Source organism: Podarcis vaucheri, assembly GCF_965113315.1.
Source record: "Podarcis vaucheri genome assembly, chromosome: 4".
Classification (NCBI taxonomy): domain Eukaryota; kingdom Metazoa; phylum Chordata; class Lepidosauria; order Squamata; family Lacertidae; genus Podarcis; species Podarcis vaucheri.
Genome location: NC_138762.1, coordinates 61,740,033 through 61,764,800, shown reverse-complemented (window position 1 = coordinate 61,764,800; position 24,768 = coordinate 61,740,033). Strand labels below are relative to the sequence as shown.

General features: G+C 41.2%; 2 protein-coding genes across 4 annotated transcripts in view; one reads left to right on the top strand and one right to left on the bottom strand.

Moving 5' to 3' along the window:
- Positions 1-77: 77 nt before the first annotated feature.
- On the top strand, positions 78-21,639 carry OTC (ornithine transcarbamylase). 3 transcript variants are annotated; one of them, XM_082219977.1, is made up of 11 exons: positions 78-188; positions 669-1,609; positions 2,952-3,099; positions 4,615-4,696; positions 8,371-8,458; positions 9,587-9,740; positions 12,551-12,673; positions 14,581-14,634; positions 14,720-14,869; positions 19,901-20,038; positions 21,531-21,639. In XM_082219977.1, the coding sequence occupies exons 2-11, from the start codon at positions 1,533-1,535 to the stop codon at positions 21,588-21,590; spliced, it is 1,074 nt and encodes a 357-aa protein (XP_082076103.1). In that variant the 5' UTR covers positions 78-188; positions 669-1,532; the 3' UTR covers positions 21,591-21,639. The 3 variants fall into 3 exon arrangements, with proteins under 3 accessions (XP_082076103.1, XP_082076102.1, XP_082076104.1); XM_082219976.1 differs by lacking the exon at positions 78-188 and having other exon boundaries at positions 651-1,609; XM_082219978.1 differs by lacking the exons at positions 78-188; positions 669-1,609; positions 2,952-3,099 and adding an exon at positions 3,462-3,634.
- LOC309530822 (uncharacterized protein) overlaps positions 19,946-24,768 on the bottom strand; it is a 17,469-nt gene continuing 12,646 nt past the window's right edge. The window contains exons 4-5 of the mRNA XM_082219987.1: positions 21,626-21,665; positions 19,946-20,012 (exon numbers count right to left, since the gene is read on the bottom strand). Coding sequence (XP_082076113.1) covers positions 19,981-20,012; positions 21,626-21,665 — 72 coding nt within the window. The 3' untranslated portion in view covers positions 19,946-19,980. The remainder of the gene's footprint in view (positions 20,013-21,625; positions 21,666-24,768) is intronic.

Here is a 24,768-nt window from a genome sequence, read left to right as displayed (position 1 = left end):
AACAAAGGAACAAAAAACCCTTCTCAAAATATTGCTTTTACGAAAGTTACTGCCTGAATAGTTCAATAGCAATTAGCAAGACTCCTCCATGAGCATTGCAAAATGGTGGGCACCGAGAACAGGGGGCATTCCCACTTGGAAACTTTCCAAGGGCATTTCATTTATTACACGTTTATACCTCCCGTATAGTAAAAGGTCCGTATAGTTAAAGCTATGGTTTTCCCAGTAGTGATGTATGGAAGTGAGAGCTGGACCATCAAGAAGGCTGATCGCCGAAGAATTGATGCTTTTGAATTATGGTGCTGGAGGAGACTCTTGAGAGTCCCATGGACTGCAAGAAGATCAAACCTCTCCATTCTGAAGGAAATCAGCCCTGAGTGCTCACTGGAAGGACAGATCCTGAAGCTGAGGCTCCAATACTTGGGCCACCTCATGAGAAGAGAAGACTCCATGGAAAAGACCCTGATGTTGGGAAAGATGGAGGGCACAAGGAGAAGGGGACGACAGAGGACGAGATGGTTGGACAGTGTTCTCGAAGCTACCAGCATGAGTTTGACCAAACTGCAGGAGGCAGTGGAAGACAGGAGTGTCTGGCGTGCTCTGGTCCATGGGCTCACAAAGAGTCGGACACGACTAAACGACTAAACAACAACACCATCTCCTGTTAGATCATTGTTTGCTGCGCCAATGTTATCCTCACAACCAGCGCTTTTTTTCCCTAGAAAAAGAGGTGCAGGAACTCCCAGGAGTGAATGGCCCAGGGTCACCCGGCGAGTTTCAAGGGTTAGCAGGAATTGGGCAAAGTCTCCTTAGTCCGAAGCACTGTGTAACATTGGCTTTCTTTGGCCAACTGTTGGAAATCGAAGACTCACAGATTCATAGAGTTGGAAGGGATCCCGAGGGTCCTCTAGTCCTACCCCCAGGCTAAATATATCTATCTTTAACTATGAAAGAAGCTGCACCTATTGAATGTCAGCCTTTTAAAAACATGGAATAGTTCCTCAATTTGCTTTCTTTTTGATGTATATTTTTCCATATAAATAAAAATCTAAAAAATAAATAAATGCCTAATTCATATAATAGTTATCCCCCATAAATAGGAGAGAGGAAAGAAGACTGCATGAATTGGGTTCCTGTAAGGCTATGAGTCTGTGTGGAGCAAGTCCATCACACCTGTAAGACTTGGTGTCTGTACTGAATACCTGGCATCACATGTAGGTCTCTCTCTGGTGGAGAGGAGGGAGTGGCCCATGAGAATACCTTTGGCAGCCTAGTAAATGCCTCGACTGGGCTGTAGATTTTGCTGTGTGTTTAAGGACAAAACCCATGGGTTTCGCAACTCTCCTAACTAATGACACTTATCCATAGTATTTGCATAAGATTACATACCGTGAATTCCTGAGCAGATCTCACAACTGCCAGAGATAGCACTGTCTCGTGATAGTTTTACCTTTGCTCTTTCACTGAATGCATTCACTATTTCACCTAAGTTTAACAAGGTGACTATAACTATATCTTAGCATTTGGTAAATATGCTGTTTAATGTTCGGTCCCTGTTCAGTGTTGGGAATACAAGCAAGATCAGCAAGCATCTGGTGCAATGTATTCGGTAAGTGTTTAAATGCCACACAACAACAGAGCTGGTGGAACATCCTGGGCTGTCTACTCCAGTTTTTAGCAACTACAAGACTGCTGATATAGGCAAATCATAATCTGTCTCTGTTGCTTAGCAGCATTCATTCATAAACCAAGAAACTAAAGCAAAGAAATTATATAGGAAAATTGATATGTCAGAGCAATTACCATCACTGTTTTTTGTTTGCAGATGTTGTCTGACAATTTCATATACTTGAAATAAATTTGCATGCTTATTTCAAACCCAGTAGAATTGTATTCTATTATTTATCAATAGCTCCGACTCTCTCTGGAATAGTTGTGATCATGTGAAGGCTTCTTTTCGTTGGGGTGGGAGTGAGCACCCTTAGAAATATCTGTTGCACATCCTGCTGAGTGGGGCTCTGGACTTCTGTTTCAAAGTCCTGCCCTGATGGCACCATAACTTTATAAAGAATAAACTGGAATCATTTATTATTTTGTTAAATGTCTTTTGTTGTTTTCACTTGTTTTGTTTTGTTAAATACTGACAGAATATTTGTTTGCAGCAGCAAAAATGTTAACTAGGAAGGCTCCTGATATGACCACAGTATCTGAATGGCATTGTTCATATCCCTAGCTATTGCAGATATGGAAAAACCAGTGGATATTGTGTGACTACTGGGGTGTGTGGATGTGGATGTATGAAAGCAAATGTTGTGAGCATACTGATCTTTTTTTTTGTTATTGGAATGTGCATTGTAGAACACCGGGAAATTGTTATTATTATTTTGGTAATTTTAATGGAAGCATATAAATGAAGGGAACAATAATTTTCAAATGACTTACAGTCCCATTATTAATATATAAACACAACACCATTTGTTCTGATAAGGGGAGTGGGGGTGTAGGGATAGTGATGGTAACAACAACAACAACAACAACAACAACAACAACAACAACAACAACAAATATTTATTCCCCGCCCATCTGGCTGAGTTTCCCCAGCCACTCATGGTAAAAGTAGTGACAGTGCCACATAGTGCAAACAGAGGCAGAATCTCCCCCTACCCCATGCACACATCAGCAGTGGTTTTCCCAAGTGTAATTCTTCACACGTTTCCATAGTAGCAATATGCATATATATGCATAATTCTATGTGAAGAACAACAAATTATTTTATTTTTCTTGATTATTTTTCTTGATTATTTACTCAACTGTTCACTTGTATCCTGGTGCCATACATTTGTAGTGCCTTTGAGCCAATAATCTGGGACCACAACTTGACAGTGGTTATTTCAGAATACAAAATTCTGAATTATGAGGTAGTTGAACTTCTTTTGTCATTTCCCTTGGAGATACAAGCATGGGCCACAACCTACTAAAACTCCCACCCAGTTGAAAGGCCAGGACCTTCTGACACTGCAAAATTATTCAGCTGAAGACATCAAATATTTGTTGTGGGTGGCAGCAGATCTGAAGGAAAGAATCAAATGTAAAGGAGAGGTATGTAACATTTGCAGTATGAATTCTCTTACCCCCATGTCTTTTTAGTTGTACACATGACCTTAGCCACAATCCATAGCTATCATGTATCTGCCTTCTGGTTTCTTAGGAAATACTGTGTTTTTATGTGTTTTCCCTGAATTCAGCTTCAATCCGGATTTATAAAAAGAACCACCTAGCTGCTTTTTAAAACACAAATGTGGGTGCTGTCTAGTTTGGGATTTGAATCCTTGATGGTGGGAAGGAGAGGACAAGAAAAGTCAGGGGTCAGCAAACTTAGCAGGGGGCCGGTCCACTGTCCCTCAAACCTTGTGGGGGGCCGGAGTATGTTTTATTTGGGGGGGATGAACGAATTCCTATGCCCCACAAATAACCCAGAGATGCATTTTAAATAAAAGCACACATTCTACTCATGTAAAAACACGCTGATTCCTGGTCCATCCGCGGGCCGGATATAGAAGGCGATTGGGCAGGATCAGGTCCCCGGGCCTTAGTTTGCCTACCCATGGGAAAAGTAGACCATGTGATCTTCAAAGTGAAATGAAGATTCCTACCCTCCACCCGCAAGGTTTAGAAGGGTTGTGTTTGAGAAATTGTTTGGGCTTTCAATGTTAAAAAGAAAGAAAAAGAAAGCTTACCATATTCTAGAAATATAAATCTAACCAGAACTGAAATGATGATGGAAAAAATCTTTGGCATATTCTCCTACCTCACAATTATCTGGGGTAGGGGAATCACATTTATATCCCCCTCCCCCGTCACACACACACACACACACACACACACACACACACACACCAGCATTCCCAGTTGGGGGAGGGGCAATTGAGTCTGTGTCGTGTGTGAATGTGAATGCACATATGCAGTTTACATGCCAGGTCAGCTCTCAGCATATTGGCGGAGACAGGGCGTGTAAAGCATCAGTGGAATTCTACATGCAGAGCAGCACTAGAGGGAGTAAAGAAACTAGTAACTAGGTCACCTCCAAGGCACAGAAGTCCTCAATGTGACAAATTGACAGGATAATTGCCTTAGACTGAAACAAGTATTAAGATTTCAGTTTTCTAATGGAGCCCTTAAAGTAAGATACAAAAGTGAAATATTGAATACTTTCAAAATTCAAACCTGCATTCTTAGGTTTTATTAGATTTTGAATAGTTACACATGTTTTTATTTCAACTTGGCAAGAACTTCTAGGATTTGGCCAGCTCCTCCAACTGTGTTGTAATTAAGCCACTCTAAGCCACATTCACCATTAGGAAGAAGCCGTTCCCAGGACCTAAAGTGCAACTCTATTCAGAAGCGCTACTGAATTAAACTGGACTTACTCTCAGGCAAATAGGGTTGGGACTGTAGACAAAGCAAACAATTCTGTCATGTATATACTAAAAGGACTTCACACCCATCTGCAAGTGGTATAGTGTTTGAAATTACTTTCAAGTGTAAAGCAGAAAGTTCAAAAATATTTATTGTTCTTACTAGTGTGTCACAAGTTCTTTTCCTTCTGTTTTTCAGTCTTTGCCTTTGCTGCAAGGAAAATCATTAGCTATGATTTTTGAGAAAAGAAGTACAAGGACTAGATTATCTACAGAGACAGGTGAAAACAAGCCAAGAATTTGACAGTAAATACAGCCTTCTGTATTAACTGTATATTATTTACCTGCATATGATGAAATAACATTATTCAAAGTAAGAAGACATCACAAAAGAAAAATGAAATTGAACTTTGAAAATTCCTTAAAAGTTGTTACTTAGCCATTAGTAGTTGAGCCATCTAGTTGACCATTAAAATCAAGTCAAAATGGAATTTATAACAGGAAATAATGGGCACAACACAACCAGCATTATGCCAACAAGACTTAACATTGCATTTTTGTCAGGAACTGTTTGGGTATGCACACTGCTTTTTTCTAAAATAATGTTTAGGGGGTACTCTCATTTTGACTCAAGAAAACCACCATTTTATAGTTCAAATCAGGGAAGATCAATATAGGAAATGGACAAAAAAGTACAAAGATTCACAAAATGTTTAGGGGTATACGTACCCCTGTGTACCCCCAGAAAAAGCTCTGGGTATACAGAATGTTATCTCTTTGGGGGCTTTAATAAACATTTCATTCTGCAAAACATTCAGCTTAGGACAGGCATGTCCAAAGTCCAGCCCGGGGGCCACTTGCGGGCCCCGGGCTGCTTTCAAACAGTCTGCCAGGCAATTTTGAAAAAGCAATCAATTGCGGCCCCCGAGCACTTGGCCACCAAAGCCATTTCCTTTTTGCGGGCTCATCACATGCTCTCCCCTCTGCGCGGGGTGTGTGGCAAGCCCCCGTGCCATTAGGGAGTCCCCAGCTGTGTCACTCCTTGGGTCGACCAATCTGGTTGGCCCGGGAGTGTGTGTGTGGCTAAATAAATAAATAAATAATACTACAGTACATGTTAGGGACGTTGATGCTGCAGCGATGGCAGTGGCAGAGAGGTGGCTGCCACCTTGACCCAGTGCCGGATTTATGTATAGGCTAAGTAGGCTGAAGCCTAGGGCCTCTAAATCTAGGGGGCTTTGCCAGCCCTCCCACTCCCTAGTGGGCAGTCTCACCTCTCCCGAAATTGCAAACCCAAGACTTCATGCGAGGGCAGGGCAACTCATGCCTCTAAATCTAGGGGGCTTTGCCAGCCTGCCTACTCTCCAGTGCCACAGTCTCCCCTCTCCCAAAATTGTAAACCCAAGACTTCATGCAAGGGCAGGGCAGCTCAGGCCCAGCAACTATGAGACTCAGGGCTAGCCTGTGGGGCCCAATTTGAAGCTGCGGGGCGCAACTTGAATTTATTTTTTTTGTAGGACCCCAGTTCACAGCCAAAGTCTGCAAAATCTTACATATATAAATAAAGTCCATCTAGATTGCCCTGGTGCAGGGGCCCCCTTAGGAGCGGTCCACGGGGCCCAACTTAGCCCAATTGCTCCAACTGCCTTAAGGTCAGCCCTGATGAGACTGTGCAGGAGTTGGACTGACAAGCCTTGCACCTTCTAGGTCCCTGGTGTCACCATTCAGAGTACAGACTCAAGGAGTTGTTATGGAAATACAGGGGGGCACTTATTGGAAATCAGTTTTGTCACCTCTTCCCCCCAAACCCCGAGACAATGAGCCCAGCCACCTTTTATTCACAGTTGCATAAGCACTAAACTACAGCATGGCCATAAACCTATACACTCAACCGCTGAAATATACACCCAATATGTAGCAATGGAGATTTATGTCACTGCTTTATGAATGAACACTGTTTTATGAATGGACTCTGTATTTTGTGAATTACCTAAGAGCCACCAATAGGGAGCTCTAGAATCTGACATCTAACCAATCGGGTAAAGTAACCCTCAGGGAATGCTTCAGCTCAGCCTTTGCACTGTTGATTGAACACCCCCTGCTGTGCAGATAATGGAGAAAGCTCATAAATTGTATCCCTGCTGGCATCCTGGCCAACTCTATTATGCACTAGGAGCCCAGAATAGCAGCAAATAAAATCCACTCATATGTCAGCAACTGTCTTGTCAACCAGTTCTTCCAAAGTCTTCCTAAATTATAAAACTCCAAAATACAGGCCAAAAGAGAGCAGGTCTGAGAAGAATGAGGCATACAATGGGCACCACCAGTGAAAAGGCCCTGCTCCGTGTAGCTCCTGCCCTGTCATTTGATAGGGTGCCCACTTGCCCTCCTTCTTGACATGGAATGCTCTCTATTGGAGTCTCCAGGTCCAGTACAAAGACCATAAGAAGGGAGAGCAGGGACCTTGAAGTTCCCAATGGCTGTTAAGCAAGCAAGCAATCACATAGGTCACATTTGTCAGTCAGGACGCCTATTGGGCGTGCGCCCAATCTTGTTTTTGTACAATCTTGTTTGCCCTCAGTAACCAAAATTATATTATCAACATATAAAAGCAGAAAAGTTGTTTTCCTTCATTTGCAAGGATTCGTACAAAACAAAGTGGCACTAATAAAGAAAAGTTCCAGGGTGGCAACAGAAAGCAAACTAGGAAAACTGGTGCTATTAACGGTAATCCTTCTAGTTGGTTAATTGGTTCGGCAACTTCCATGAACATGATGTGTGATGCTAATTATTTCCCCCAAGAGTTAAATGATAACTAATCAGAGGCAGCTACAGTTGCAAATGGCAACAAAATATCTGTGAAAGGAAAAGGTTTGCTCAAGTGTGTTGTAGGTAGAAATACTGTTTGTAATGAAGTGAGAGAGTTTACTTGCTCAAATTAACAAATAAGAAAGTTTTGAGAATTTAAATTCTAGTTTAAAATTGATTACTTAATTTTGAGAAGGGGATTGTAACAAAAACACTGGGGCCTAATTTGAATAGTAGAGAGCCTGGTATCTGGTGGGCAGTTCAAAGCACTTGTCAGGAGAGCTATGAGATTCAGGTGAGGGTCAGATGCCTTGTAAATCCCAGGAGGTAAGACCTGACAGGAAGACCTGGCCTGCCCAGAGGCCACCATTCTCCTACAGAGGAGAAGCCTAGCATGGAAGACCTGTGTATAGTACGCAGATCTGAAAGAGCCACAAAGGGTAAACCACCCAAAAGGTATGCTGAAGAGTTTGCTAAAATAGTCAAAGCAAATATAGCTGTTGCTAGTAACTCAGAGAAGGTTAGGGAACCTTCAAGCTTCCAAGAGGTCCAAAGTTTAACCTCAGAGGATGCTGAGCCATGGTTAAATGCCATGAGGGCTGAACTTCTGTCTCCTCAACACCTAAGTGAAAATATATGTTAAACCCAACAATTTCTGTGGTGAGCAGTGTTCACTTCATCAAATCTGGACCTCTTTGAAAAAAGTTTGGACACCACTGGCTTAGGACAATGGTTGTGGTGCCATCTGCTGGTAAGGATTCAAATTTTCCTAGTATACGACCCCAAGACAGGTTTAAAAGCTGGCAAGATTATACTTTTGTACCTTTCTTATGACTAAAAATAATGCTTCATCCCAGAAAATATTATGAGCATGTTCCCAGAAGATATGTTGACAGATGTGTGGTGTTGTAAGATTTTTAAAATATAATTTTGTTTTTTTTAGTTTTCAAAATATATCTGCTTTTTGTGTTTTTAACTGTTTATGATGTTTTGATTGTACATTGCCTTGCAGCTTTATGACTGTGGGAAAAGACATAGTCAAATTATCCCCATGTCTGCAGTTCTAAGGGAGAAGACATGTAGTATGACTTGCCATAATACTTTGAAATGACAAAGGTAAAAGTCTTAATCATTGTATTTATTTTAGGATTTGCTGTCCTTGGTGGCCATCCCTGTTTCCTCACAACACAAGATATTCACCTGGGCATTAATGAAAGTATCACTGACACAGCACGGTTTGTACGACACCTTGTGTGACTGTTATTTCCTTTCTATATTTAGATGATGAAAACTAGGGTTGCCATATTTCATATTGTTTTTAGGAATGTCCAAAATTTTTGAGCTTTTTTTTTGGGGGGGGGAACAAAAGTTGTTTAGCCAAAAATGATGGGCTTGATCCAGGACAAAGTGTCACCTTTCGGAAGTTCCCCCTGGACATCAATTTTGCCTTTGAAATCCCGGTAATGCCCGGGATTGCAGCCTTACCAAAGCACTAAAATTGCTTGAATTCAGCAACTTTCAAAACTTAGGATGCATGAAGATTTTACTACGCATCCTATGTATTTACACCCTGCTCTTCAGCCAGAGAGGTTCCCAGAGTGGCTTTTAGATCAATAAAAGCAACACAACCTTTGCCCTCAGGTTTAGGTCTAAAAAGATAAAGACACAAAAGGAAGAGGGAGGAGAAAACAGGCAAAGCCAGGCACCAAATTATTGATGTTGTATTCTTACAAAGGCCTTTTCAGATGGAAACAGAATCCTTGCAATTCAAAAACAAGCCTTGGTGGTCCAACCTTCCTAGAAAGAGGTACAAGAAGTTGTTGAAGTTGCAGGATGGGGTCCTGGCCTTGCTGGGCTAGCTGGAATTCACCATTTTCTTGTCATTTGTACTGTGGCCCTCACCCTCAGAGCAGACAATCCTGGTAAACACAGTTTGGGTTGTGAGTCTATGGTGAAAGTAGTCACCGTGTTTTGTTTGTACACAGAATCTTCTCAGAAGATTCCTCAGAATGAAATCAGGAGAAAAACTAGTTCTGTAGTTTATAGCATAAACTGTCCATGCCCAAGTATTGCTTGGCTGGAAACAAGAAAATCACAAACTTTATTTACATTAAACAGTTCATTGATATTTCTGTCTTCTAATTCTGTCTCTCTCTCTCTCTCTCTCTCTCTCTCTCTCTCTCTTTTCACTGCCTTATTTTTTAAAAAAATATTTTCAGTGGTTAGCAGTCTACATTTTAAACCATCTGTATTTAACCATGTTGTACAAGCACTTAAAATTATTCAGGCAGATTAACCATTATTAAAGTACTAATTTTCTATGAAAAATTGAGTGGGCTTTACATTTATTTTGCTTTCTGAAGGGTGTTGTCAACCATGACAGACGCAATCCTGGCACGAGTGTATAAACACATTGATCTAGAGGTGCTGGCACAACAGGCCACAATCCCAGTGATAAATGGACTGTCTGATTCTGACCATCCCCTCCAGATTTTAGCTGATTACCTTACACTCCAGGTAATACTCTCCTGTTCCCTGCTTAACTGCAAAGCTTTTAGCCAACTCAGCTACTCTAAAAGTTCAGACCTAAAACCTAAATAGTTGAGATGTGGAAGGCTGCAAAAATATAAAGGTCTGGCACTGTGAGTGTGAGTTGTGAGCTGTTCAATTCTTTCTTCATTGGATGGACTTGGGCAGGCTGTTGTTTCCAGGCTCAATCACCCCCAACTGTAGTATGGGGTTATTAATACTGAGCCACCTTACATGACTGTGGTGAGGAATATTTATCCTGCTTTTAAATGCACTGCATAAATGCTAAGTATATTAAATTATTTTCCTTAGGACCTTGTTAGTGTTTGTCCACTCATCCAGCTGTTTAGAAATCAGGCATCCTGGTCCCTATCCAATGCCCCTCTACCTCTAATATTGTCTGTGTGTCAAGACAAGGATTAAGGAAATGCCAAGGGTTTGGGTGGTAAAACCAGTTCAAGTAGCAACTTGCATTACATCTTCAAGCCATCTGTCATTTGGCCCACAGTTTCTGCACTTCATGAAATTCCTGCATCAGTGTTCCTGGTGCAACTCCAGGGGAGCAACACAGTCGTCCATGACATGGTTCAGATCCAGTTTGGGGGAGCTAGCTATTAAATCTTTTATGACAGTGGTCTTTGAAAATTCTCTCTGAAGTGATACATCAGGGGTGGGGGAAAGCTCTGACCCCCTAGAGGTTATTGGACCACAACTCCCATAAACCCCAGACAAATGGCCATGCTGGCTGGGGCTGATGGGAGTTGGAGTCTGACAACATCTGGAAGGCCACAGGTTTCCCCAGTCGTGGTTTACTTGGGCCTGAACTTCTAAATTGCAGTCATTCTGTAAAGCACCTAACTAAATGTGATCAGATTTCCAGGGCATCTTTCCTTCACAATGATGTTCACATAAATAGTGACATTTTAACCTCACCAATTCAACCTTTTTGACTGTGAACAACTCTGCATCTTAGGTGGCAATTTGTGTTTGATATTGGTACCTCCCTCACTTTGGTGTTTTGTGTACAATTGTGTAAAGTGTAAATGACACATAAGCAGCCTTCCATTAAGCCTGGTGTGGGCAACATGGTGTCCTCCTCATGTTATTGGACTGCAGTTCCATCAACCCTGAGCAGGGCCATGCTGGCTGAGGTTGATGGGATTTTGATGTAGTATGTTGGCTACTCTTATTGCAAAGATTCATTCATGTACATGTACCTGGGTATCCAGGACACAGGTGTTTAAGGATACAACCTGTCTTTGCTGTGGGAAACACCAGCATACTTATGGCAAAAAGATTAGCTGTACAAAGTGTGGCATCTCTTCTTTTGGCTAGATGAATCACACAAGTTAAGCTCTGAGTGGGTGTTCTTTGATTGCACATGGAGGAATCTGAAAAGTATTCATGCAGGAGGCTTAAAATGCTGTGGGAACCGTGCTGGGTGCAAAAATGGCTCTTTCCATAAATACACATTTGGTGATGGCTTGTTTCTATTAAAAGGATCATTCGAGGTGGGAAGAATTACCCAGTTATAGAAGAGCAGGGCCTCTGGATACTCCATGAAGGTGGCATCCATTCAGGCTTCGTGAGCTGCTGTAGAAAGTTGCAACACCCCAGATCAGGTCCTAACAAAAAGAGAAATGTTGGCTGCATTAGAATGCAGGGTGAATAAATCATTTCCAGCTGTTCATTTTGTCTGATAACCTTTGGAAGGCATTTCATCACCAAGAATTGACAGCTTTTCAGTAATTGCAAGTGACTCATGGTTCTTATGTAATAGTTCGCTGCCTGCTAGCTGTACTAGCTGTTAGCATCCTGCCAGTTCCCTTCTAGGCTACCTGTTTAGAGAGAACAGTGTTATTATCCATATTTCTCTCTGTGTGTCTTGGCTTTTGTGGTTCAGGACATCGAGCATGACAGATGGTTCTAATACTTGACTCTTGTCATCTGATGAACTATGCCGGCTATCTCCACAGAGATTAGAGATATTAATAAAGAAGAAGTATCTGATTGTTTGGATAACAAGTTATTATTGGCTTTGGTTAGGGCTATTCTACCCCATGTTTCATCATCATAAGTAACAATGACATTCAAATCTGTGCCAAGAAAAGTCATATTATGCAAATTAAAAGAAATATTCATGAATTTATTTATTTTGCATAGTCTTTCCTGCTTCCTGCTTCATAAGCAGGGACAAGGAATTATTAGCAGCATGGAAGACCAACCCTTAATTGTTGGAAGTCTGCTCAGGCTTCATTGGTTTTTTTGATGTATCACTTTCAAAGTATTATTTTCACATTATCTACATGTTTATAAGAAGAAAGCAGGATGCATGCATTCTAAAATAATAAATGAATGAAAGTTACCCACATTGTGGCAAATTCTCCATCTAATATAAATGCAGTGCTAGAGTTCTGTGATCACAGGCATGTGAAATACACAGATATATTTCCCTGTCATTCATACTTATGTGCTAGAGAAGCATATGCTCTTGTATGGAACAAGTATAATGAATGGCTCCAGCTCATAGAAAATAAGGCAGGATATTGTCCATTAGCGTATAGGCACTTAAGCAATTTGCTTAACCTTGGCTGGGATAATAATAGTGTATTGATTGACAGAATAATGTTAATATCCTGTAATGTTTATGACAAAGAAAGAATATGGGCAATGGCAATTTGTTCAAAGGCAACATCCTTGTTGCCAGATCCCAGACTACATGGTATGATAAAAGTTGCACTTCAAAACTGACAAGCACTGTAAATAACTGTGGCTTTGTTTTGTTTTGTTTTTGGTAGGAACACTATGGATCTTTGAATGGATTGACCCTAAGTTGGATAGGTGATGGAAATAATGTCCTAAACTCCATTATGCTTAGTGCTGCTAGATTTGGGATGAATCTGCATGTTGCTACTCCAAAGGTAAGAAAATCTTAGTTGGGGAGAGAGGAAGTCAAATGTTCTAAGGCAAAGAACATGGACTGCACCTCCCATCATTCCTGACCATTGCCCATGCTGGTTGGGGCTGATGGGAATTGGAGTCCAACCACATTTGTGACCCTCCAAGTTTAGCGATCGCTGCTCTAAAGCTGAAATACTGTTTTTCCATAGTTTTCACATTTTGTTTAAAGCAGCATGGTTTCAGGGTAGCATGTGGCTCTGAACAGGGCCAGTAAAGTTGGTTGTCAGCTTTGAAAAAGAAAAGCATTTGTGATTTTATTAGAGGGTTTAGTCTCACAAAATCTATATACAAGAGTGCAAAGCCAAATTGACTTTGCTTTGGAAGCTAAAAAAATCTAAATACATGTCCATTGATAATGAGTGCACTTTATCCAGAGTTTAATGGTATAAAACTGTTAACAAAACTAGCCCATTATCACTCTGAAGGAAAATGCTTAGCTACAAGGAAATGGCCTCAAGATTCAGAGTTCAGGAATGAGAGGGTTAAAGATTAGACTGAAGACAGAAGTTGAAGTCACCATTTCACTAGAAGAACAATGAGCTAGTCCCCATGAATTAGATTCAGAAGATCCAGCCCCAGAAGAGACAGAGTTTAATCTCACAAACAGTCCCTGAACTTTTTTAAAAAATATGTGCTCAATGTAATAGGTTGCTTTACTAAGATCAGGACAAAATTGAGTAATTCGGACTGCTAGCTGGGCACAGTAGATTAAGTAATTTGGGTGGTTAGGAGATCTGACACATCTTTTGATTCTCGCTCTTCTTGAAGAGCCTCTGTGCTGGCTGACATTTACCATGAGCTTCCCCACATTAGTACTCTCCAGATGTTGGAATCCAACAACTCCAGCAGCATGGCCAATGGTCAGAGATGGTGGGAGTTATAGTCCATCAACAAATGAAGGATGCTGTCAGGGACCGGGCAGAGGAGGAATGGTGGAGACAGCCTCCCCATCCTGACCCTTCCAGGGAGGAGGAAGCGGAAGATAGTATGGATTTACAACAGTGGTTTGAGGGAGGTCACAGCTCAGAGGTAGATGAGGACAAAAGTTGGGAAATAATGGGAGAGGAGGAGGTAGGACCAAAGCAGCAGCTGATTGACACGTTGTCTTTAGAAAGCATTCCAGAGCCCCCATCTCCAAGAACCCAGTGAGCCTTAAAAGTAGGAGAGCAAAGAGCTCAAAGACGGAGGGCATGTAGCAGCATCCATAGAAGTGACAAATGAGGAAGTGGGAGAGACAGGGGGTGGAGATTCACTCGGGACAACGCCATTATCCAAGAGGCTGGGTTCTATAGCCTCTCTCTGTAATATTGAAATAAAAAAGGACGGTAAGAAACTTTTCCTTCTCCTTATGCTTTATGTGTGTGTGGTGGAGTGACAGCAAGGTTGGGAGCAGGTAGTGACACTGGTGGGACCTCTGCTGTAATTCAGTTCTCCTGACAGTGCACCCTCCCATCCATCTCACCCCCATTCCATCCAGGTAAACAGCAGTGATGCTGGTGTCAGGAGAGCAGCTCCACCCTTCCATATGTGGTGTTGGTGCTTTATAGGGAATTGGCATCGACTCAATACCCACACACACATTTGCTAGTATCATATCTCATTTTGGCTCCAATGTGGTTCTATTTATGCAATTACCATCTAGATGCTTTTTAAAGTCCAGGGGCCAGTTTTCCATAGCTTGGAAATCTAATCCAGGAACTCTCCAACCAACTCTAGGCACGCTGCCAGTTCAGGTATTGTGAATGATATACGGTAGTTAAGAGTACCCAGGTTACTGTCTATTTCTATAAAAACTGGGAATGTGTTTAATGTTCTCTATTTGTAGCAAGAATGGAATACATTGTAACACTGTAATCTATTTTGACAGGGTTTTGAGCCAGATCCCATGGTCATCAAAATAGCAGAACAGGAGTCCGTAAAGGTACGAGGATGTGACAGTAAAATGTTTTTTTTTCTACTGTGCTCCATGTGAACTTAGTGCATTTCCTCTGATTTATTCATGTTAGCACAACACCAAGTTGTTTCTCACCAGTGTCCCCACTGAAGCTGCCAAAGGAGCCAACGTTTTGATCACAGACACATGGATAAGCATGGGGCAAGAGGCAGAAAAAGAAGAGAGACTGAGGGCTTTCCAGGGTTATCAGATCACAATGAAGGTAAAATGCAAAGATTTCCCACCAGATTTCTAAGGTTTTGTAGATTCCAGAAGAAAACATTTTAGGCCTCATATATGCTTGCATTACCTAACACTGGAGATTTGTGGTACATGTTTGTTGAAATATCTACAGAGTACATATTTTAGATTATTATAACAATGACTACAGCTACTCTGAAACAACTGCTAACCTTAATAGAGTGCCACAAAAATATCAGGCTGAACACTGCATAAGGAACTTCCCTACCTTCCTGAAATAGTGACCTGAGAGATGAAGTAAACATAACCAGTGTGTTTGTGTGTGTGTATTTATTTATATATAAATATTAGAACCAAAAACAGGAGGCCCTGATCCTAGTTAAGACCACAACATGTGGGGAAGGGGGCCTTGACTCTTCTGCTCTCTACTATGACCGTGAAAAAAATATCACACAACCCTGTGTGGCAAATAGCAACAGTCTACAAAAAGCAAAAAAGCACCTTCCCATTAGCCAATAGTTTTTATTCTACTGTTGGTACTTAGTGTAAAGGGGTTCAACTTTTTCAGGGTTGCAGCATGAAATACAAGGGTGAAGTCTCCCCTCCCCGAATCGCACACCTTCTCTGTGCTTGGTTTTAATCTTGTTTTTGGTTCAAGTAATACTAATGTGTGGTTAGGCCCTGGGAAATGTAGAAGTCACATCTCTGTATCTGGATGCTATAGTGCAGGGGTAGGCAACCTATGGCCCATGGGCCAGATGCGGCCCAATCGCCTTCTCAATCCGGCCCTTGGATAGTCCGGGAATCAGCATGTTCTTACATGAGTAGAATGTGTGCTTTTATTTAAAATGAAGAAGAAGAAGAAGAAGAGTTTGGATTTGATATCCCGCCTTTCACTCCCCTTCAGGAGTCTCAAAGCGGCTAACAATCTCCTTTCCCTTCCTCCCCCACAACAAACACTCTGTGAGGTGAGTGGGGCTGAGAGACTTCAAAGAAGTGTGACTGGCCCAAGGTCACCCAGCAGCTGCATGTGGAGGAGCGGAGACGCGAACCCGGTTCCCCAGAAAATGCATCTCTGGGTTATTTATTCGACATAGGAATTCATTCATTCCCCCCCCCCAATATAGTCCAGCCCACCACGTGGTCTGAGGGATGGTGGACTGGCCCATGGCTGAAAAAGGTTGCTGACCCCTGCTATAGTGCCTGCATGGATGAATGCACATAAAATGCTCACTGGAGATAACAGTGGATGAGCAACAGTCAGGGAACAGAATGGATATATTTCTTCAGGATCAATTCACTCACATACTTAAGCAGTACTCCATAAGCAATTGGTACTCCATATTTATTATGAGCTATCTATTGCACACACAATTAGTTCAGTGCGACATTGATTACAATGTGCACAGATCAGCTTCTGAGAAGCAGGGGCATTGTTAGGCAGGGGCCTAGGGGTGTGGTTTATTTTATACATATAAATTAGGATGTGGAATTATTTTTATGTGGCTGTGGTCTCATTGCTTTAACTACCCAGCAAGCAGCATCATTGTTCCAGAAGGATGTTTCCTTCTTGAGCCCACTGAATTTCTCTTCTTCCGATATCCTCTATATTAAAAACCGTTTGATTCTGCTGTTCAGGGAAATACACACTTATCAGGAATAAGACCCTATCAGGGGAATTTCTCCATCTCTTTTATCAGAGAGCAATAAATAAATGGATGAATAATGGATGGAATCGTCCAGAGGGAGGCATGGGCTTATACTATGAAAGGGGCAAAAGGAATATGGTGAAGAAAATCCAGCATTTTGAATAGTACTTCTCTCTTACCTCATCCCATTCTACTTTTGATGATGTGTTGGGTTTTTAGTACAGGTTTGGGGTTCTTCGTATTGAGCTGTGATTTGTTATCTTTGGTGATCTGCAGTAATACTGTTTCTCTCTAAAATCCCTTTGTTACTTATAGCTTTTACCTCTTACTAAATATGCTTAAGTAATTTTCTGGCCGTGTTATGCTAATGTTTCTTTAAAAAAAAAGACCAGGCAGCATGGGAGGGTCACATTTATATATAAAAAAATATGAAATACAAAAAGGTATGTGGCTGAAATATTTCTTATATAGCAACTTAAAAATAGAAAATGTAATCTAATAAAATATTTAAAATGGTTACATGAAAAGCCATTCTCTTTATTAATATTTGTACATTAAACTGCCATATTTCAACCCTATTTCCCAGAATGGTAGTGTTCAAAATTGCTCATAGTGCTATGAAGCTTTGTTCAGGTATTAGATTAATATATAATGAGTTATTGATAGAAAGGAATACATTTGGACTTTTAAGGCATGCTTTAGATTGTGGGTTTTTTAAAGGCATGATTTAATAGGCAATTATTACCCTTACAAAAACATTATAGCAGCATGCATAGCAGCAGTGCAGAATGTACCAGTGATCCACTGTAATTTTTTTTCTGAAGCCAAAGATGAACCTCTTGATTACACTGTGATATATTTTGAGCAACTCCAACTGACAAGCCTGCCATTGATTGAATGAGTTATAGGTCCCAGCTGCTGGCTCTTAAGGGAAGTGCTGATCAACCAGTTGCTCAACTGAGAGGTGGCAGAGAGAGGAATAGGCAGCAGAAAGGAAGTGAGGTGAATGGAATGCTAGATGCACATTCAGGGCACCAGAATCAGGACCACTCTGGCAGCTCTGCTGAAAAGAGCCACATTATTATGGCACACACATTTTGTGTTTAAATCAAAGGTTGATTTTCCATTTCGTAGGTCATCCATGAGTTTTACGCAACAGCACTGGACTGTTGGAAACAGAATATACTCTTGACGTAGGTTGCCTTTTTAAGCAACATACTGTATTTTCTTTTCAATGCCTGCCACAATTTATCTGAAAATGCAGAATGTGGATGGCAGAGAGTAATACAAAATGCATTATGCAACTCAAAGTAGATTGGAAAAAATAGTTGTAATTGTGGCAAGATGTATGAAGTGGGTTTCAGTTGCTGGTAAAGGACCTCAGTAAAGTCAAGTTTATATTACTGAAAATTTTAAGGGTAGCTTTGCATGCTTTTCACATGTGATTTTCCTAATTGCTCTGCATGTACACAGGTACATGTGTAGGGTACAGGGAGCATGCCAGGTAGTGAAACCCATGGACTTTTACCCAAGCAAATGCATGTATGTTATGATGTCCATGTCCCCAATACATTAAGCAGGTCTGCATGTAATGTTAAACCGTAGCTAAAAATAAATTATGGCTTAGCATGAATTAGCAGTGTGGCAGTGCACACAGCAAATGCAGTGCTTGCTTTGCTACTCTCCTGTTGCTGCTCCTGCTTTTGTTGCTGCTGCAGCACCTTTAGTAAGTGTGGTACAGAAGTCCTGCTTCTGCACGTATTCCTAAGTACCTTAATTCTTAATGAACTTGAAGATGTAACACATTGCATATGAAAATGCTTGTTGTATAAAGGATTAAGAGAAGAATGACGTGCTCTTTCAATTACCAAGTTACTAGTAAATGTTTCATTTGTTCAGGCTGCAAAGTGATGATCCAGTATTTAGGGTAGTATGCAAATATAATATCAGCTCTAAATGCTCACAGAAAATTTAATAACTTACTGTAGAAGCATTGCATATGCCACAAAATATGCTTCAGTATATTGGCTTAATATTGGCTAAGTAATGGATGGCTAGACCATGTGGGGCTGCCCTAGTCATGTAATTCCTGTGAAGAATTAGTGCTAGTTAGTGCATAAATGGGTTGTGATCATAGAGCTGTGCCCTAGACTCATTTAGGTCACACCTCCTCTTCTCTGATAAAGGAGGAAGTGAAGTCTTCTTTTCCTGTTCCCTCTCTCTCCACACTGACCAAGGAAGACGTGCCTAAGCAAACTCCAAGCTTAGAGCATGTATTTGAAACTCTCTTTCTATATTTTCAACCCAAGAGTGTTCTGCCTATATTTTCCTTGCTGCTGCTTGGATAAATGCATGAATCTGAACTTTGGGACACTTTATAAGTATTTTAACTTTACTCAGCAGTGTGTGGTCTGTTCAATGAAAAATGGGTAGAAAGAGAGAAGCACTGTTTGCAAGCAGACTAAACAGGATAAAAAGGTCTAATAACCTATATTCCTAATGCTATGCAGCTGCTTGACTGTTGTGAATTTAAAATTTGCTACTGAGGGCTCTCTCCTGCTGGAGAGTGTTTAGCACCACATTTTGAATCTGTACATACAGCTGATTCTTTAATTATTTACCCCAGACACATGGGTCACAGGGATTCATATTTTCCTCACACAATTCCTTCCAATGCCTGATGGATGGGGGGGGGGCATGCGTGGGAAATAATGATGTGATGCTCTGTGATCTGATACATTTATAAGATGGTATAAAGCTGAACCACGTTTTGTTTGGTTATTTTTTAATAGTGTGTTGCCACAGTAATATATGTATTGGGCCTAGGAAAAAAGAATTACATAAATATATCTGGCTGTTTTCCTAGCCCACCACTAATGATGTACGTCAGTGTGCAGAAATTGCATAAGAAGGTTTATGTATACTCAGTGCTTCTATTATTTTAAATGTTTTGTGTAATTTTTTGGCATTTAAAGAAATTGAAACGTGAGTACACAGAGAAAGCAAAGGGGATAAATACTCCTTGGCACCTAATCAGACTGCAAAGAGGAAAGCACACAGCTTAAAAAGAGGCGGCTCATGGCTGACACAGCAGTGAGCAAGAGAGCAATTACCATAAACCATGGAGAGAGGACAAAGAAACCAGAATTAGAATTCTTTCAGCTTGTTAGACCCTAGCATGACCCACACAATGCTGCCAAAATCAGGGCTTTTGAGAAAGAGTAATTTTAAGGGATACATGCATCATTTCAACTTTTCAACTTTGTGTGTGATCATCTGTTAGCATGTTTTGGCGTTCAGTTTCAAATCTCTCTCTCTCTCTCTCTCTCCCTCTCCCTCTCCCCCTCCCTCTCCCTCTCCCTCTCCCTCTCCCTCTCCCTCTCTCCATCCATATCCATCTTTAGACTGCAAAAGTGGCTGCTGCTGATTGGACATTTTTACACTGCTTACCCAGAAAGCCAGAAGAAGTTGATGATGAAGTGTTTTATTCTCCACAGTCGCTGGTTTTCCAAGAGGCTGAAAACAGGAAATGGATAGTTATGGTATATGGCCACTCTGATCCGATAGGCGTCAAAGATCTCATGGCATAAAGAAGGCATTCTGTGTGCTGCAGGGGAAATAACCCCAATCTGTTACCCACCTGACATTTACAACTGCCCTGACGTCCGCTTGCCTATATATGAGAAATTCTAGGTCTGTGCTGATTTAGCCGACTCAGCAGTACTGACTGATTTTTCAGGATGGTATATAAGATCTCCCTAGTCCTGCCAGTTACCATCCCAGTTACACCACTCATATCTGAGCCACTTGCTCAGGTCTTTCACTGGCTTGCTAGTCTTTCACTGACTGGGCTGCATTGGGCAGCGGTGGCTGTTGCAACAGTAGTCTCATCAACATGCTGGTATAATAATGGCAGACAGTGACACTGCACTGCAGTTCTTGCACTCCATCCTATGGCGTTAAGTGCACAGCAGTTCAAAGGACTGGGCCATCCTAAAAGGCAAGCGTAATTCTCATTCGTGTTTAATTTGCCAATTCTAGTAGCGGGTGGGTCAGGCACCTGGCAAGGTCTAGAGACTGTTGAGGGGCCCACTGTTGATCTCAACGGCCTTTGTACCTGTTAGAGGAACACCACCAAAAGCCATTTTATTTTGATCTACACCCATGGTGTAAACCAGGAGTGGGGAACCATCCTGAGACTGCTTGCCAAATGGTGGGTGAGGCCAGAGGCAAATGTGGGAAGAGTAATGGGTGCAACTCTTAGGTTTGGCACATAGGCTACATTCCAGCTACACAGAAGTCAGAGGTTTCTAGACACACCGGCCCACATGTACAGATGCATGTATGTTTTCATTCTTCATCAAGACATGCGAGAGGTATTGCCACATTTCATTCCAGCCAATCCAAAACACTCGGGGAGGGTGCATGGCAGAGTCACTGAGGGGTGTGGTTTGGAGAGGGATATCACAGTGTAGAGTTGTAAGGGAGCTCATCGCCCTACAATGCGGAAATCACAGCTAAAGAATCCTTGACAGATGCAACCTCTGTTTAAAAAACTCCAAACAAAGAGAGTGTACCACCTTACGAGGGAGTCTGTTCCACTGCTGAACAGCTCTTGCTGCCAGAAAGTTCTTCCTGATGTTTAGTAGGAATATCCTTTCTTGCAATTTGAATCTATCGGTTTGAATCCTACCCTGTGGAGCAGCAGAAAACAAGTTTGCCCCATCATCCATGTGACAGCCCAGATATTTGAAGATAGCTATCCTATAACTCCTTAGTCTTCTGCTGGCTAAACATATTCAACTCCCTCAGCTGTTGAGCCTAGTGGGCGTCCCAAAGGCCCATGGGTGCAGATTCAGGGTCCTGGCCTGAGGTTCACTATCCCCAGTATAAATTAATAAACAGCAAGATCAATGTGACCTTTTTAATTAAAACTTTGCATTTTCCTGCACTGTTGTAAATTAACATTATGTATGCAGCACCATTTCCCAGTGTGGCTGGTTATTTCATATATTTATTAATTCTCTCTTCTAGGCTGTCATGGTGTCCCTGCTGACAGATTACTCACCACAGCTGCTGAGGCCTACATTTTGATCCTTGGATTTCTGCCAAGAGAAAAGATTCCTTACCAGCATTCGCCATTCTGGTCCATGAAGTCTCTCTTTCTCTCTAAAAAACAAGATCAAAGCAATGATAATTAATTAACAGAAATGGAAGTTTCAATCATACTTTCATTCTGCATCTGTTCTATCTCTTAAACACTGCAGCTGCATTTCATTATCTAGCAGCTTTTTTCTTCCCCATCCTACATATTGATTAGCCCCCTAAAATGGTTACATTTTAACAAATGGATGAGTCAGAAAGGCAGGCAATAGTAGAATTGATCTCATAAATGTGTCCTGGAGCTGTGTACTGTGAAAACTGCTGCAGTTTTCTCGAAAGCTGTCATATTTGCCTGCTGATCAGAGGGTGGGTGGGTGTGTTTCTGAATGACACAATTGAAATATACCTTTTAGATTCTGATATTAAGGCTGCAGACCAAAGCCCACTTAGGAGCTCACACTTAGGTTCAGGGGGATTTACTTCTCAGGAATGAACTGCCAATATATTATAACTGACAGTAGTGATGGTGGTATATTAGTTTTTGGGTGATTTTGGATGCAGTTAGTATATTTAGTGTGTTCATAGACATATATTTATTTTATACAGTTTTCTATAGTTTTTCTTTCCTAAAATGTAATCAGAAAGAATGTTCTTTGCTGACATCCTGCACTGCCTCCTTATTAGCAAGGTTCTGCCTCACTACTTTATTAATGTCTCTAGATTTATTGAGACTTTTTATGATATAAAACAATAAATGATAATAAAAATGAAATAGAAAAGGAATAACCAAGTTAATCCAAAAGTTTCAAAGCAAATCTATCTTCTTATTGGGTGATACAAAGCTTTCAGGAAGTACAGAAGCTTCAAATAATAAATAATGTCCTTCTTGCTACAGTCCTTATGGCTCTGGAATTACTGAAAAGAGAGTTTGCTTTTCAAGTGGATAAGTAGAAAGATAAAGAACAAGACAGATGAAGATGAAAGGGAAGCAAGAAGAAGGTAGTGGAAGGTCCTTTTTTCCTACATCAATTGAGCAAGGAACCAGAGTACTAAATCACAGCTGCTGTTTGGAGACTACTGTTGTAAAGAAAGCTCTCTAGAAAGGTATCCCACCTGCCATTAAATTTGTGACATATGTCACTTGCTGTCGGGATGCCAGTTCTAGAAGTTCTGTTAATCAATCATCAACATCAAGTGGAGAAGGATTTCCAAGTCCATAAAACCAGTAGCAACTAAGCTTCACAGTTAACTTAAGCTTTGCAGGTTAAACTCATCCTTGCTGTCCTGGTGGAGCATCTCAACTTAACCAATGGCCTTACTTACTTACTTATAGTATCTGCTCACTGCCATATCAGTGAGTCACTTACTCAAGTCAAAGCCGCTTTCCCATCAATGAAAAATAGAGATAATTTTTTTTGTCCTCACCTTAGTGAGCCTAATTTGAAGTTAGCAAAGCAATTGGTGAGCCTTGAATGGAAGCTGTGGGAGATGAGCACAGTATTATTGTGCCTTGGAGGCTTGTCATGAATTCATTACATAGAATAAACCAAAGATGAATATAGATGAGCAATGAAGACGCAATAAGACAAAAATAGTAATTTTGATAGAAAAATAATTCCCAGAGGTTAGTGCTCAGAGAAATGAAAATAAAAGTATGGTGGATGTGAAACTTTTAACAATACCCCTCATTATTTCCCTTATGTTTCTTTCAGTGTATCTGTGATGATCCTTTGTTGAGTATTTTTAATTGTAATAGCCGAACCTCTCTTCCTGAATGCTCAAAGCACTTCACATTCATTTTATCAGTAATTCTCACAGCAGGCCAATATTTTTATCCCCATGTGTGGAGTACTGAAAAAGAGAGCAATTTATTTAATAAAGAAGGCCCTACAGTCATGTCTGCAAACATGCAGAGATACCTGGTGGCCACCCACCAAGGAGTAATGATGGTGTGAAGAATTTTGCCCTCTATGGAGTGCTATACAATGGCAACCTCTCAGGAAATATAATTGTACCTCTGTCCACCCAGACGGACCACTTAGCTCCTTCCTGTCTCACTGGAAGACAGTGAAAAGTCTTACTGCATTTCGGTATGCCTTTGGGGTCCTGTACATGCTTTAGTCCTGATTCTTTGCTCTTTTTTGTAATGCTGGTTATGCTGTTGTCCTCTGCTACTGATTACTCTTCAATCTCAACTCCTGGCATGTTCTCTGGACCTGCCTTTGGTTTACCCTCTGATTCCGACTGCTGTTTGAATCTGACTCCTGGATTGTTCTCTGGTCTTGCTTTCTCATTTTATCCTCTGATCTTATCTACTCAGCATTCTGGGCTCCTGGTTCCCATCTCACTTCAGTCCAGACTGCTGACCATGGCCAAACCCAACAGCTATTCAGCAACTCCCAGTATGTCACCTTTCCAAACATGGGAGCTCACTGGGAGGCAGCTGGGACTTCTGGCAAATAAATAGACTGCACAGAAGAGAGTTGGGTAGGAATGCATCTCTTCCTAAGAATGTCAGTGGATAGAAGAAGACAAGGTTAAGGCACTAGCCCCTTTAATAGCTGTTTAGAGCAGGGAATTTAAGCAGGTGCATGACCAGAGGAGCCCTGTCCTCTTTTGTACTTTATCACTCTAGGAACAAATGTTTGTGCACTAAAGAGTATTTTTCGTTGCTCCTTGTTTTTCCTCTGCATCCTGTTGACAGCATTCTGAATGCGACTCAGCCATCAAGCTTCTAAGGCAGGGAGGCTGAAGTAAATTCATCACTAAAGGCTCATGAGGATAGAAGCAACTTGCTGTTGAAGGTGCATGGGGCAGATCTCCACAAAGTCCAATGCTGCTGCATGTGTATGGTGCATCTGGCCAGTTAGAGGATTTCAGCAGTGGAGGTGACAGGAAGTAAAGCCTAAATTGATCACTGCAGCAGCTCCATTCCTTTTTCCACAGAGGTGCTACATAAATGGCTTTTGGGTGCTTTAAGTCCACCAAGTGTAACTTGCCACTGGTATTATAATTATAAGCAGTTTAAACTGTTGCACTGTCACAAGGATATGAATTGGCTGTTTTGGCAGATATATATTTTTTTAAAAAATAAAATGCTTCATCTGGTATGAATAGCTCAGGGATAGTCTTTGTCTCCTTATACTTTCATACAGCCCACATATTCTCA

Excerpts from the sequence above, each read along its gene's own strand:
- OTC (XM_082219977.1), top strand. The coding sequence starts at position 1,533 with ATGCTGTTTAATGTTCGGTCCCTGTTCAGTGTTGGGAATACAAGCAAG. Across the intron at positions 1,610-2,951 it reads CATCTGGTGCAATGTATTCG|ATACAAGCATGGGCCACAAC; the intron begins GTAAGTGTTTAA and ends TTTCCCTTGGAG. Across the intron at positions 14,870-19,900 it reads GTTATCAGATCACAATGAAG|ACTGCAAAAGTGGCTGCTGC; the intron begins GTAAAATGCAAA and ends ATCCATCTTTAG.